Below are 16,679 nucleotides of genomic sequence, written 5' to 3'. Positions count from 1 at the left end.
ATGCCACTCCTCTGTACACCTGTGTGTCCTCCTTGGTGTGAATCGGCGCCTATGTAAGTACCTGCAGTGCTTACATGCACTGGTCAAGTATAGGTGTTACTTAGTGTACTCTTGGGTGTTACTGTTACTGTATGCTGGACTTTTATATTGTTGCTGACCTCTGCTTGTCTGACCACTCTGTTAACCCCTAAACTGCTGGATTTATATACTGCTGCTGAACTCTGCTTGTCTGACCACTCTGCCTGTTAACCCCTAAACTGCTGGATTTATATACTGCTGCTGAACTCTGCTTGTCTGACCACTCTGCCTGTTAACCCCTAAACTGCTGGATTTATATACTGCTGCTGAACTCTGCTTGTCTGACCACTCTGCCTCTTAACCCCTAAACTGTTGGATGATATACTGCTGCTGGACTCTGCTTCTCTGACCACTCTGCCTGTTAACCCCTAAACTGCTGGATTGATATACTGCTGCTGAACTCTGCTTGTCTGACCACTCTGCCTGTTAACCCCTAAACTGTTGGATGATATACTGCTGCTGGACTCTGCTTCTCTGACCACTCTGCCTGTTAACCCCTAAACTGCTGGATTGATATACTGCTGCTGAACTCTGCTTGTCTGACCACTCTGCCTGTTAACCCCTAAACTGTTGGATGATATACTGCTGCTGGACTCTGCTTCTCTGACCACTCTGCCTGTTAACTCCTAAACTGCTGGACTGATATACTGCTGCTGAACTTTGCTTGTCTGACCACTCTGCCTGTTAACCCCTAAACTGTTGGATTGATATACTGCTGCTGGACTCTGCTTCTCTGACCACTCTGCCTGTTAACTCCTAAACTGCTGGATTGATTTCCTGTTGTTGAACTCTGCTTGTCTGACCAATCTATTGGTTTACTCCTGAACTGTTATACTGTTGGATTTCACTTTGTTGCTAACTCCTGCCTGTTCCTGGTCCTTCTATTGCTTTACCTAGTACTGCTATACTGCCGGGTTTCCTTCCTATTGTCGCTAAGGACTGCCCTGCCTACTGTGAGTACTGCTTACCTCACTTTACAAACTTTCAATGTTCTGGGATATTTCCTATCACTCCACGTGACGCCAGGATAACAAGACTATTGGCCAAGTTTGGTTTGATAGAGGAATATCCCACAAGCATTACATTTATCTGGGCATTTAGCTTTTTTGCTGCCCATGAAAAAAACAAGACAAAACCCTAATCTTAACCCCCCCCCAAAAAACAAACAAACAATCTAACACTAACGATGGTACTCCCCAAAGATGAATCAGGGTGCGGTGCTCAATCTGTCAGTGATCTTCATCCTGGCAGCGCTCCATCTTCATCGCAGTGGCTTTCTTCATTGTATAGGGTACTTGTAAAGCACAGCTAATCACCTGTAAGGGTCTCATGGTGCTGCTCATTTTATCAACCTCAGAAGGATGAAAGGCTGAGTGGACCTCACTGGGAACCGAACCTGCAACCCTCGGGTTGCTACAGAGCTCAGCCAAAGTGCATTAGCATGATGAGCTATCCATCTTCATATCTTCAACAGGGATATGATAGACATTCTGGTAGGCAGGATTTATTTTGCGTATATAGCGCCATTTTAATAGACATATTGCACTATGTTTTTCTTTATTTTCATATAGATACACACTTCACTGGAGAACACCCAGGACACCAATTCTATTTATATTTTGGGATATATACATCTTTAAAAATTTTATTTTTTTCTTAGCTTTTTTTTTTTTTTTGGATATACGAAATTGGGATTCACATTGACAGGTTTTTTTTCCCCTTATTTTTTCTTCTTTCTGGGAAATATATATATATTTTTTTCCTGACATATTTCCTTTGTTTTTTTTCTTGCAGTTTTTCTTTATACTAACATTTCATCCATTTGTTTTATTATTTTCATTGAGATCTTTTGATTTTTATTATATATGTGCATACTTTTTATTTATTGTTGTAATTGTGTACTAAACAATTGTTAAATTTTATTTATCGAGTTGATACTTTATTGCATTTTTTCTACTGTTTTACTTATACCCTTAAGACAATTTTGTGGTTCTCTTCTCATGCACTTCAGTACTTCCAAATCTGATTATGAGATTTAGAAGAGCTTGAGTATTATCACAGGTCTTTTGGCGCTATAATAACACTATATCTTACTGCTCATTTAGGACAGAGCAATCATCTCTACTGGAACATCAGACTAACTTCCAAGTACAATTTTTCTTTAATTTTTTTTTAAAATAAAGAAGCAAAACAAAACAGTATTTCTAGAGAAATTTATTCCATCCTTTTCCTTCCTGCAGATTATAATACCTATTTCAATAGTTCTATCCTTTTGAAACATTAATGATGAAATAGTACTAACTAACAGCTAGATTACGAGTTTGTCGTTATGAGTGAAAAAGCATTGTTATGCTTCATAATGATGCTTTTTCCCTAACACTGCTATTACAAGTCTTGTAGGTATAGGTGTACCGCACACCTTTTTGGCCGTCACGCAACATCAGTACCGCACTTTTTAAAAATTCCTTTTTCAATGGGACTTCCATAGCGCCGGTATTACGAGTTTGCCTGGAAGGCCAAAAAGTGAGCGGTACACTCTATAACCACACGATCCGTACCGCCATCTAAAGTCAGTAGTTATGAGTTTTACGTTACAAAGCTGTAGCATAAAACTCGTAACTAAACTGCTACAAAGTACACTAACACCCATAAACTACCTATTAACCTCTAAACCGAGGCCCTCCCGCATTGCAAACACTAAAATAAAATTATTAACCCCTAATCTGCCGCTCCGGACATTGTGCCACTTAAAAAATGTATTAACCCCCTATTCCTCCGCTCCCCAACATCATCGCCACTATAATAAACCTATTAACCCCTAAACCTCCGCACTCCCGCTTCGCAAACACTATTTAAAGATTATTAATCCCTAATATGCCATCCGCCCACACCGCCACTATAATAAACCTATTAACCACTAAACCGCAAGCCCCCACAAAGAACTATACTAAATTAAACTATTAACCCCTAAGCCTCTGGCCTCCCACATCACTACATAAATATATTAACCCCTAAACCTAACACTAACGTACCCCTAAGCCTAACTAAATACAAACTTACCTGTAAAATAAAACCTTAGCTAGCTACAAAATAACTAATAGCTATCTTAGGTTTTATTTTTATTTCAAAGGTAAGTTTGTATTTATTTTAACTAGGTAGACTAGTTAGTAAATAATTATTAACTATTTACTAACTACCTAGTTAAAATAAATACAAAGTTACCTGTAAAATAAAACCTAACCTGCCTTACACTAAAAACTAACATTACAATAAAATAAAATAAATTAAATTAATAAATTACAATTATCTAAATTACAAAAAAAATAAACACTAAATTACGCAAAATAAAAACGAAATTATCAAAAATAAAAACAAATTACTCCTAATCTAATAGCCCTATCAAAATAAAAAAGCCCCCCAAAATAAAAAAAACCCCTAGCCTACACTAAACTGCCAATAGCCCTTAAAATGGCCTTTTGTGGGGCATTAGATAATTGTATTTTATTAATTTAATTTATTTTATATTATTGTAATGTTAGTTTTTAGTATAAGGCAGGTTAGGTTTTTATTTTACAGGTAACTTTGTATTTATTTTAACTAGGTTGTTAGTAAATAGTTAATAACTATTTACTAACTAGTCTACCTAGCTAAAATAAATACAAACTTACTGTGAAATAAAAATAAAACCTAAGCTAGCTGCAATGTAACTATTAGTTATTTTGTAGCTATCTTAGGTTTTATTTTACAGGTAAGTTTGTATTTAGTTTTAGAGTTTTAAGTTTTATTCAGATTTATTTTAAAAATATTTTTAATTAGGGGGTGTTAGGGTTAGGTTCAGGGTTACGTTAGGGTTAGGGTTACATTAAAGTTAGGTTTAGGGGTTAATATATTTATGTAGTGTTAGTGATGTGGGAGATTAGGGGATAATAATGTTAGTATAGTGGCGTCGACAAGTGTAGGTAGGTGGCGGCGATGTTAGGGCCAGCAGATTAGGGGTTAATAACTGTAATGTAGGTGGCGGCAATGTTAGGGGCAGCAGATTAGGGGTTAATTAGTGTATTTAGGTGGCGGTGATGTTAAGGGCAGCAGGTTAGGGCTTAATAAGTGTATTTAGGTGGCGGCGATGTTAGGGGCGGCAGATTAGGGATTAATAACATTATGTAGGTTGCGGCAATGTCGGGGGCGGCAGATTAGGGGTGTTTAGACGTGGTTTTTATGTTAGGGTGTTAGGTTTAAACATAACTTTTTCTTTCCCCATAGACATCAGTGGGGCTGCATTACGGAGCTTTTGTTTCCGCGATCGCAGGTGTTAGGCTTTTTTTTTAGACGACTCCCCCATTGATGTCTATGGGGAAATCGTGCAGGAGCACGTCAAAACACCGCTTGTATTTGGGTGAGATATGGAACTCAACGCCACCATATCGCCCGCACAAGCCGGGTTTTTCAAAACCTGTAATGGCAGCGCTATAGGGAGGTGAAATAATGACGCTTTTGTGGCAGTCGTTAATTTCCCTATAGCGCTCAAACTCGTAATCTAACTGTAAAATAGCATTGTTGAAACAGCAGAGAATTTAAAATTTTAGCGATGAAATGGAAAAGGCGTTACAATTAGGATTAGTAGTGGAACTAATTATCAGGAGAATCCTGGGGAGTAATATTTGGAAAATAAAAGCAATATTCAGTGGTTACTTATAATAATGTCAATTTGAAACTTTTAATTATATATATTATTTACTGAGAACATTTGGTAGCTAGTGACCAAGTCTCTGAAATCCAAGTTATACTGTCAGTATGCTTAACCTTATATCAGATGCATAGTCCATGCAGTCAAATATATGTAGCTATAAGCTTCAATTAGATCTTAGATCAGAAATGTGCCCCTTGCAGATCCATACCTCACAACATTTGTGGTTAGGTATTAAGGACTCAGGAGGTTGAGGGAAATGGGTGGGGATCTTTCATGAGGGAGCTTGGGTACAGGTGGATAGTGGGTGGGATTTTGCGCCTTTCTGGTCGGGGGAAAGTCTGCAAATCATAGCTTAGAATTAGGGACTGTCCTCAAATAGGAACAGTTGGGTGGTCTGTGTATCAGCTATATGCCTGTTTAAGGCAAGAGAGAAGTGAATTGCCTCTGTAGTCCACTTTATGCTAGTTATGGCTGTGATGAGAGTGGGAAGTGATGTCACCTGATGAGGGCGTGGTTTAGGGGGTTGATTGTCTATGTCGCAGTTACCAAGTTAGATGTGTTGTACAAGCTGTATACTTCTATGCTCTGCAATAAAATAGCGTTGTACCTTCTATGCTGTGTCCTGCATCTCATGACATGGTGTCAAAAGTACTTGCCTGCGCTTCTGTTTCCTGATTAATGACAATGTCGAAGTTTACCCCACCTGAGGCTTTTGATTTCTCTCAGCCTGCAGCTTGGCCCACATGGCGTCATCGGTTTTAACGCCTCAGGATTGCTTCCAAGCTGGACAAGGAGAGTGGTGAAGTACAAGTTAATTCTCTTTTAAACTCTATGGGGAAAGATGTGGAGCCAGTGTTCAATGCCTTTACTTTCCAAGAAGGGGAGGAATTTGACTTTGAAATAGTTATGAACAAACTCAGTGCTCACTTTGTGCCCAAAAGAAATGTGATTCATGAGAGGGCCTGTTTTCACAAACGTGCTCAGCGTGTGGGAGAATCTGTGGAGTCATTTGTGTGCAGCCTGTATGAACTAGCTGAATTCTGTGAGTTTGGTGTTGCTAAAGAGGAGCAAATCAGAGACAAAATAGTCATAGGAATTGCAGATACTAAAGTCTCACTGAAGCAACAGTTGGAGGCTGATTTAACATTGGATGGGGCTATTAGGATGGCCCACCAGAGTGAACTGGTGAAAAAGCAAAGTGCTGATCTGAGGTCCGAGAGTATTGTGGATGAAGTGCAGCAGTTCAGGAGAGCTGCTAGTGAAAGGCACAGTGTGAGCGGTAGACCAAGGGCAACAGATAGGCCCAGAAGCGGATGGGCGCAGCATGCTAGCTGCACACGATGTAACCGTACCCATGATCAGAGTGTCATATGCCCTGCTAAAGACAAAAGATGTAGAAAATGTAACCGAATGGGCCATTTTGAAGTGGCGTGTAAAACTGAATACATTAAGGAGATGCAGGTGGATAGTGACTAGGAGGGTCAAGAAGTGTGCTTTGTAGGGTCCGATATTGAACGGTCTGGTTCAGATGAATATTGGCAGGTTACTTTTACTGTAATGGGAGCCAAAGTTGCCTTTAAGATTGACACAGGAGCAGACATCACTGTTATGTCCCTTGCAGCATTCATAAAACTGCCTCGACAGCCTCAGCTGGCGAAAGTTACAACAAAAGTTTATAGTCCTGGTGGCCGCATCGATTGTGCGGGGAAATTTCTTGCCAGCTGCGAGTACAAGCAGAGGAAATTCACCATGTGGGTACATGTGATTAGAGGTCAGTGTGTTAACAACCTATTGAGCAGAAAAGCAGCCTGTGGTTTGGGCCTGGTCGCCAGAGTGAATGAGATTTCAGAAGACATGTTTGGTGAATTGGGTCTACTGAATTGCAACCCAGTCCGAATATCACTTAAAGGTGACGCAGTCCCATACAGCATTACCACTCCTTGTAGAATTCCATTCCCACTCATACCTCAAGTGGAGAAGGAACTTCTGCGTATGAAGAATATGGGAGTTATTGAAGAGGTTGTTGAAGCAAATGACTGGTATGCCCCCATTGTGCCTGTTGCGAAGAAAAACAAGAAGGTACAGATCTGCGTAAACTTGAAAAGGCTGAATGAGGTGGTGAAGAGAGAGAGATATGTGCTGCTGATACTTGAAGACATAGCTCCAAAATTGGCTGGGGCGAAGTTCTTCTCTAAACTGGATGCTTCCAGCGGCTTCTGGCAGATACCTCTAGATCCAAAGTGCCGCAAACTGACTACCTTCATTACAGTGGTAGGTCGGTTTTGCTTCTGCAGACTCCCCTTCGGGATATCCTCTGCTCCTGAAATCTTTCAAAGAGAGATGAGTTCTCTCCTAAGGGACCACGAGGGCACGGCAGTCGTCATGGACGACATTTTGGTGTATGGGTCTACATTGGAAGAACATGATCAGCGATTGAGCAGACCATTAGAGAGTCCAGGCTGAAATTAAATAAGGAGAAATGCCATTTTAAGAAGGCTGAGTTATGTTACTTTGGGCATATTATCAATGGGGATGGCATCAAGCCGGACCCTGATAAAATCCTTGCTATTGAACAGATGAAAAGTCCTTCTGATGTACATGAGCTGAGACAAATATTGGGCCTTGTGAATTATGTGGGCAGGTTCCTTCCAGATTTATCCACAATACTACACCCTATCACAGAGTTGTTAAAGAAAGATGTTGCCTGGGTCTGGGGACCTTCACAGGAAGAATCTTTTGTGCAGGTTAAGTCCCTGCTGGGGTCTGCCCCAGTGTTAGGGTTCTATGACCCTTCTAAAAAGACTGTGGTTAGTGCTGATGTGAGCAGTTATGGGTTAGGGGCCGCCCTTCTGCAGTTGAATGAAAACAAACTACAGCCCATCGCCTACTGTTCCCGTACACTGACGGCTGCTGAGTCAAAATACACCCAAATTGAGAAAGAGTGCCTGGCTGCAGTTTGGGCCTGTGAGCGCTTCCAGCGTTACCTAGTGGGTTTAGAGAAATTTAGTCTGGAGACTGACCATAAACCACTAGTCCCTCTAATCAACTCCTATGATATTGACAAAACACCCCTAAGATGCCAGAGACTTCTGATGAGACTGCTCAGGTTCAACGTTCAGGCAGTGCATGTGCCGGGGAAACAACTGGTAGTGGCAGATACACTTTCCAGGCTCCCGCTGGCTGCTGCTGAAGAATCTTCAATGGAATCAGATGTGAAAGTGTATGTAGATTCAGTTCTGGCATCCAAATCCATTTTGTCAGGGAAGCTAGAGCAAATAAGAAAGGAGACATATTTAGATACTGACCTTCAAGAAGTTATTAAGTACATAAAAGAAGGTTGGCCCGAGAGCCGGGCAGCCTGGATGTCTTTAAGTTCTTACCAGTCAGAAAGGTTGCAGCTCACGGAGCTGGATGGGTTGGTGCTGTTCCAGGACTGCATTGTTATTCCTGTTAGCATGCAGCAGGAGATGTTAAGCAGGATTCATGATGGCCACTTGGGCATTACAAAGTGCAGAGAAAGGGCAGCTACGGCAGTATGGTGGCCTGGGATCAGTTCCGACATCGCAAGCCATGTGTCGAAATGTGCCTTTTGCTGGGAACGCCGGCATACTCAGAGAAGGGAGCCCTTGATTTCTACTCCGCTGCCTGCAGGCCAATGGCAAAAAATAGCTGCTGATTTGTGCGAACTGCATGGGACAAAGTACCTAGTCATGATTGACTACTATTCCAGGTATTTGTAGATTGCACCCTTGAATGAGATCACAAGTCAAGCTGTTATCACTCGTCTCAAGAGCTTGTTCGCCTGTTGGGGCAAACCAATGGAGTTAGTGAGTGATAACGGAATGCAGTTTGCTTCCACTGAGTTCAGTTCTTTCAGCAGTGAATATGATTTTGTCCATTCTACGTTGAGTCCACATTAGCCGCAGGCCAATGGAATGGCTGAAAAGGCAGTTCAAACAACAAAGTTCATTTTGAAGCAATCTGAGCCATTCCTAGCCCTCTTGGCCTATAGGGTGACTCCCATTAAAGCCACTGGTTTTAGCCCGGCACAGCTGATGCTAGGACGTCAGATTCGCACCACTTTACCCTCTGTGGGTGTCTTCCAGCCAACTAGCTCTGTTCCTCAGTACGAGGTCCTTAGGAGGGATGAAGAGGCTAAAAGGGGCTATTGATTCTTCTACAACAGGAAACACTCTGTGAGGCCCTTGCAGGAGCTGAATGTGGGGCAAAGTGTCAGAGTTAAACTGGATGATGATAAGAAATGGAAGATGCCTGCTACGGTAATTGGACACTCTCCAGAACCAAGGTCTTATGTAGTCCTTACTGATGGAGGGACAGTTACACGTCGAAATTGAAAACATCTTCAGCCAGTACCTGAGAGTTTGGGACTGGATGCCTTAGTACCACTGCCGGTGGGATCCCCTGTTTTAAGAGTGGTGCCTTCCCCTCAGCAAGATCACAGCGGGGATACACCTTCTTCTGTATCAGAGGATAGTTCATGTAAAATGACATCAAGTGGAAGGGTGGTGAATCTTCCAGCCCGATATTGGGATTAGCACTAGTTAGAGCAGTGACCGGAAGTATGGGCAGAATAATCCCATGGTCACTGTGGACTAGGGTAGTCTACCCCGATGTTCAAGTCAGGATTGTATTTTGTGTTGTTTATGTATATCCTCTTTAGATTGTTATTTGTTGTATACTAAACAAAACTATTTCTGTATGCTTCTTATATACCTTGTAATTTGATGTATTCAAAAAGAAAAAAAAATGTATGCTTTGTCCTTTGAAAAGGGGGAAGATGTGATGAGAGTGGGAAGTGACATCACCGGATAGGGGCGTGGTTTAGGGGGTTGATTGTCTATGTCGCAGTTACCAAGTTAGATGTGTTGTACAAGCTGTATACTTTTATGCTCTGCAATAAAATAGCGTTGTACCTTCTATGCTGTGTCCTGCATCTCATGACAATGGCCAAATTAGAACTCAGATGCATTATACTGTATCTGCAGCCCCCTTATGTCACACTATATGCACTCACTAAACGCATGATCAGTTTATTGTCCCTACATCTCCTTACTTTTATCTATTCCTGTACTGCATAGGGAGGTTTGAAGGACTTCAAAGGCAGGTCTGTCTGGTGATTAATTATCAGTGCCTCTACAATGACTGCTGTATCTATTGTTCTGCCTCTGGGGTTACAGATAGGGTACCATTAGGGTCAACAAGAGTTTGCTACTATTGCAACATTTTAATAATAGTACACTAAGCCATTAACTCTGCCCATTTTTAATCTGTGTTCTTTACTCCATTATTATAAAAACCATGCTGTCTCAATTGACCTTTTATGAGTGTCACAGTCCTATTATAACAACCAGATAGGTCCCAGCTAGTGATGTCGCGAATAGTTCGCCGGCGAATAGTTCCCGGTGAATATAGCATGTTCGCGTTCGCCTCGGCGGGCGAACATATGCAATGTTCGATCCGCCCCCTATTCGTCATCATTGAGTAAACTTTGACCCTGTACCTCACAGTCAGAAGACACATTACAGCCAATCAGCAGCAGACCCTCCCTCCCAGACCCTCCCTCCTCCTGGACAGCATCCATTTTAGATTCATTTGGAAGCTGCATTCTTAGTGAGAGGAGGGACAGTGTAGCTGCTGCTGATTTAATAGGGAAATCGATAGCTAGACTAGTGTATTCAGTGTCCACTACAGTCCTGAAGGACTCATCTGATCTCTGCTGTAAGGACAGCACCCCAAAAAGCCCTTTTTAGGGCTAGAACATCAGTCTGCTTTTTTTTTTTTTTTCCCTGTGTAATCTAATTGCAGTTGCCTGCCTGCCAGCGTGTGTGTCAGGCTCACAGTGTATACTGTGCCCACTTGCCCAGTGCCACCACTCATATCTGGTGTAACAGTAGTGCTCATTTAAAAAAAACAACACTTTTTTGACTGTGAAAAAATAGCAGACAGCTGCCAGTACCCAAGATGGCCGCCAATAAGGCAGATGGGGAGGCTTAGAGAGCTGTTTTGGGGGGGATCAGGGAGATTGGGGGCTAAGGGGGGATGCTACACCACAGCATATGTAAATATGCTATAAAAAAATAAAAAATAAATTAAAAACCTTTTATTTTAGTACTGGCAGACTTTCTGCCAGTACTTAAGATGGCAGGGACAATTGTGGGGTGGGGGAGGGAAGGGAGCTGTTTGGGAGGGATCAGGGGGTCTGATGTGTCTGGTGGGAGGCTGATCTCTACACTAAAGCTAAAATTAACCCTGCAAGCTCTCTACAAACTACCTAATTAACCCCTTCACTGCTAGCCATAATACACGTGTGATGCGCAGCAGCATTTAGCGGCCTTCTAATTACCAGAAAGCAATGCCAAAGTGATATATGTCTGCTATTTCTGAACAAAAGGGATCCCAGAGAAGCATTTATAACCATTTGTGCCATAAGTGCATAAGTTGTTTGTAAATAATTTCTGAGAGAAACCTAAAGTTTTTGAAAAAGTGAACAATTTTTTTTTTATTTGATCGCATTTAGCGGTGAAATGGTGGCATGAAATATACCAAAATGGGCCTAGATCAATACTCTGGGTTGTCTACTACACCTCACTTAAGCTATAATTAACTCTACAAACTGCCTACATGCTCCCTAATTAACCCCTTCACTGCTGGGCATAAAACACGTGTGGTGCGCAGTGGCATTTAGCAGCCTTCTAATTACCAAAAAGCAACGCCAAAGCCATATAAGTCTGCTATTTCTGAACAAAGGGGATCCCAGAGAAGCATTTACAACCATTTATGCCATAATTGCATAAGTTGCTTGTAAATAATTTCTGTGAGAAACCTAAAGTTTTTGAAAAAGTTAACAATTTTTTTTTTATTTAATCGCATTTGGCGGTGAAATGGTGGCATGAAATATACCAAAATGGGTCTAGATCAATACTCTGGGTTGTCTACTACACTACACTTAAGCTAAAATTAACACTACAAGCTGCCTACATGCTCCCTAATTAACCCCTTCACTGCTGGGCATAAAACACGTGTGGTGCGCAGTGGCATTTTTTTTTAAATTTGATCGCATTTGGCGGTGAAATGGTGGCATTAAATATACCAAAATGGGCCTAGATCAATACTTTGGGTTGTCTACTACACTACACTTAAGTTAAAATTAACACTACAAGCTGCCTACATGCTCCCTAATTAACCCCTTCACTGCTGGGCATAAAACACGTGTGGTGCGCAGTGGCATTTAGCAGCCTTCTAATTACCAAAAAGCAATGCCAAAGCCATATGTCTGCTATTTCTGAACAAAGGGGATCCCAGAGAAGCATTTACAACCATTTATGCCATAATTGCATAAGGTGTTTGTAAATAATTTCTGTGAGAAACCTAAAGTTTGTGAAAAAGTGAACAATTTTTTTTTATTTGATCGCATTTGGCGGTGAAATGGTGGCATGAAATATACCAAAATGGGCCTAGATCAATACTTTGGGTTGTCTACTACACTACACTTGATATGATCTCACATGATTTCCCCATAATCATGTGAAGACTCCCTATGATCTAATGCAATCTCAGGGTAAACTTCCTGGAAGTTCCTGAGGAGGAAAAGATTGAAACTATGGGACGATTATCTAAAGCTATTTGCTTTGGCGAGATTATCTAAGAAGTCTTGTCAGTACTGCTAGGTCTCCTAAAAAAATTTAAAAGGCAAATTTTAGCTTGAGAGCTGTTTATCTCCCTATACAGGGTTCTCAATGTTAAGGAGTGAAGGACTTTGTGTGATTTATCATCAGACCCAATGTCTGCACATGCTATATGCAAACTCCCTTGCTAGTTCTGGGACATAACTAGATGATTAAAATCCTTCTACAATTGATAAGTAAGATCATTTCCCTTTTTACATGAAGATTACATTATATTTTAGTTAGCTTTGTACATTTATGTATATAAGTAATATGTCCCTTTAAGACCGGATCAGGGCCAGAATTAGCATTAAGCAGAATAGGCAGTTACTTAGAATAACCTCTACTCAAACAGTTCCATGTCTAGTAGTTCATATGTCACATTAACCACCCCATTTTAATACATTCAATCAGATCCAAATTGTTTTTTATATTAATTAAATCAGAGGCTGCGTTGGAAAAGTCTCTTACACAGATATGAGTGTAGTGAGTATACATTTTAGTTTAGGCACAGTTACATAAAACAGCCTTTGAGACACTTCATCTTTTAAAAGTTTAAGGCTCACAGTTATAGGACTTTATATCTAAATTTTCCAAGAATTTATAGTAAATGTATAAGTGTTAAATATAAATTTTTGTTTGTAATAAACCAAAAAAAAATAAAATCAGATATCTGATATCTGCAACCTCTGATGCGTATCATCTGGTTCACATGATGTGACCATTGGATCACAAAACTTGTGGATGCTTTATTTTTTGTGCCCATGTAAGAATGTTGTGGGTGAAAATCTTAGTTTCAAGTAAATTTAATGTGAGGTTAGAGTTAACCCATGTTACAATGCACTTCAGCTCTCACTGGCATCCAAGACGTTAATAGTAGTTTGCCACAAGCAGCAATGTCATCTGCCACATTCTTGCAGCCACATTCTGCCCATGTCTGATTAGCTGCTTACATGTTCTAGTTGCCAGAATGTTACTGTCATGGTAAATTTTCTGATGATAATTCCTCTGATTCTGAATTCAACCATTTCTCGACCTTGCAACTTTTGGATAATGGGGTTTGTCTTCTGCAATGTGAGGTCATTACATTGCTTGAAAACACTTCAAGTCACTTATGCACAAAAATCGAACACACACACACACTGTATATGCAATGCATTATGTTAAAAGCATAACCCACTCCAATGTTTGTGGCTAGGTATTGACTGTTTTGTGGGCAGGGCCATGTCAGAAGGGGGCAGGGTCTCGGGTGGACAACAAACCCCCTCCCCAAGATTTCCAAAAAAAGTTTTGGTTTTAAATTAGAAATCTGTAAAGTATACACATGATTCTCTTTATAAAAATATGTAAGTAAATCACAATACATTACGTGCTTTCACAGCAGAATCTGTATGACATTGCTCTGACAACGGGCAGTTGTGGATATCTGGTACACTTCACATTTTGCAGTAATCTGTAAATAATTGTATTTTAATCACTCACAATAGGAAAATGTGATCACCCAGTTCTTTCTCACGCCCACAGGATTTTACTATGTGACAGCAGCATTGGAACTAGTCCAGAATAAACCTGGAGCATGGCCTGCCGGACACAGGTCATTAAACTCAACGTAGCCATCCAGAGGATGTTTAAAGGTAAATTCATTGAAGGCAGATGTCAAATCTGTCCTCTGTAATCTCTTTTGCGGGCAATAATAATTTTGGAAAATGAATATATATGAATATGCTTTTATACAGGGTTAGAAAACTCGTGTCTTTAAGCTTCTACGCATATAAACTTACTATCATCCTATATCTCATTGCTTTGTGCTGTTTTAGGCCATGCAAAGATATAATCATCTCATATTTGCATATCTGCTCCACAAGTGAAACAGATATGCTTTCTACACACTGTACTACAGTGCCAAAGAGTGTCCTGAAATTATAATTAAAATACAATATCAGTAAGCAGTTTTTTTTTACTTTTAAATAGAATTGAGGTATATAGACAATCTTGTTACAATGAACTTTACATTTTCTTTTTTTAGACATCCAAAAGCAGTCAGAGTAGGGCTGCCACCCAGCTGGCATTTTACCAACTAATAGCTAGAATACAAGTGACGCGCTAATGATAACGAGGTACTCGACAAGCAATATCGCTGGACCACGCTAACATTAAAGGGACGCTGGACCACGCTAACATTAAAGGAACACTGAACCCAAATTTTTTTCTTTCACGATTCAGATAGAGCATGAAATTTTAAGCAACTTTCTAATTTACTCCTTTTATCAAATTTTCTTTATTCTCTTGGTATCTTTATTTGAAATGCAAGAATGTAAGTTTAGATGCCGGCCTATTTTTTGGACAACTTTGGTTGTTTTTGTTGATTGGTGGATAAATTCATCCACCAATAAAAAAGTGCTGTCCAGAGTATGAAATAATTATTATTATCTTCGCACTTCAAAGCAATAAATATGAACAAAAAATTATAATTTTAAAGAAAATAAGCACTTCAAAGCAATAAATATGAGCAGGTTATATAACCTGCTCATATTTATTGCTTTGAAGTGCTTATTTTCTTTAACATTCTTAGAGGAAGACTCTTCTTAGAGGATATATATACCACATAAAATACCCACATTTGTACCCCCCCTCTCTCTCTCTCCACATAAATCTACCTAAATATAAATAATTCAGGATAATAATACCTTTTTATTACTATGTGCCAATGTGCCATGTCTAAATTCATATGGGAGTTAAATCACTACTAGCAAAGGAGAATAAGAGGTTAAACTGAGACACAGAAATTGAACACAGGCATTGGTAGTTTTTACAATGCTTTAAAATGAGTGACACAAATATATTGAATCAGCAACAAGCCAAAACACACACATATTTTTATATATATATATATATATATATATATATATATATATATTTGTAACAAGCCAAAACATGTCAGCCTAATGCATTTGTGCTTTTATGTGCTTTTTGGGACCCCCATGGGTTACTTTTATCCTATGTGGATTATAATAACATGTTGGATTTTTTAACTTTGCCTTGGGAGAACTATATATATATATATATATATATATATATATATATATATATATATATATATATATATAAATATACACAGGTGGCCCTTGGTTTACGCCGGTTCAATTTGCACCGTTTCAGAATAAAAACTTTTTTTTTAAGTCATGTGTCTGCTATTTAAAAGCATTGAAAAGCAGTGCACTAATTAAAATAGCCAGTAGGTGGAGCTGTCCGCTTGTGTTGCAGCAAAGTTATGCAACTTAGCAGACTGAAATTGATCTGTGTACACAGAGCAGACCAGACCTATCGAGCAACAAGATCTAGCAGCCACTTCCCTTTTATCTTCCTGCCCAGCTTCTTGAGGTGAGGGTGCCTAACTGCCTATTAATCACTGCAGATTGAAATGCATGGAATATGTGCAGACCCAATATTATCTAACATGCTAACAATGCAGAGAACTGTTTGCAAAAAAATGCAAGTAAAAAAATGTTTTTGTTCATTAAACTTTGTTTGATGATACAGACTGTTGTGTGATTATTTAATTAGGTTTATAATGCTGTTTAGCATTTCAAGTCTTCATTTCAAAGCTTTAAAAATAATGTATTAGGTGTTACTCCCTTACTTCCCATTGACTTACATTATAAACTGGGTTTCAATTTACAACGGTTTCGATTTACAACCATTTCTTCTGGAACCTAACCCCGGCGTAAACTGAGGGCTACCTGTATATATATATATATATATATATATATATATATATATATATATATATATGTGTGTACATATGTATTAATGTATGCATGTGTTTATATGTATTTACAGACATATATATACGCCTATGAACACATAAATACATATGTACACACATAGACATATATAAATATATATATATGTGCATTGGAGCCTTTTGCTGTTAAGTAGATTAAAACATGTAAAAGCATATTTATGCAATATTCATATTTAATAAAGCTTTTTAATACATATATTTTTTTTACCAAAATGCCACTTACACTATATAGAAATATGTATTTATGAATAAATAGAAAACTTTAAGAAGAGGTATGATCCGACACAGTAGATGTTGTTCTTAAAAACATTTCTTTATTACGTCCACATTAGGATAAAAACGAAGGGTACAGCAAATCCTGATAACTGCTTTCACAGGCGAAGCACTGTTGGGCTTACACGTTTCGGATATGTATCCATAGTCA

At 39.4% G+C, this 16,679-nt stretch overlaps 1 protein-coding gene across 1 annotated transcript in view; it reads right to left on the bottom strand.

Moving 5' to 3' along the window:
• The window catches only part of ASIC1 (acid sensing ion channel subunit 1), a 537,317-nt gene extending 523,426 nt beyond the window's left edge, over nucleotides 1-13,891 (bottom strand). The window contains exon 1 of the mRNA XM_053708351.1: nucleotides 13,820-13,891. Coding sequence (XP_053564326.1) covers nucleotides 13,820-13,848 — 29 coding nt within the window. The 5' untranslated portion in view covers nucleotides 13,849-13,891. The remainder of the gene's footprint in view (nucleotides 1-13,819) is intronic.
• Between the last annotated feature and the right edge of the window lie 2,788 nt (nucleotides 13,892-16,679).

Source organism: Bombina bombina, chromosome 3 (assembly GCF_027579735.1).
Source record: "Bombina bombina isolate aBomBom1 chromosome 3, aBomBom1.pri, whole genome shotgun sequence".
In the NCBI taxonomy this organism is placed as follows: domain Eukaryota; kingdom Metazoa; phylum Chordata; class Amphibia; order Anura; family Bombinatoridae; genus Bombina; species Bombina bombina.
Note: the sequence above shows the minus strand (reverse complement) of the source record. Positions and strands in the feature narration are given on the sequence as shown.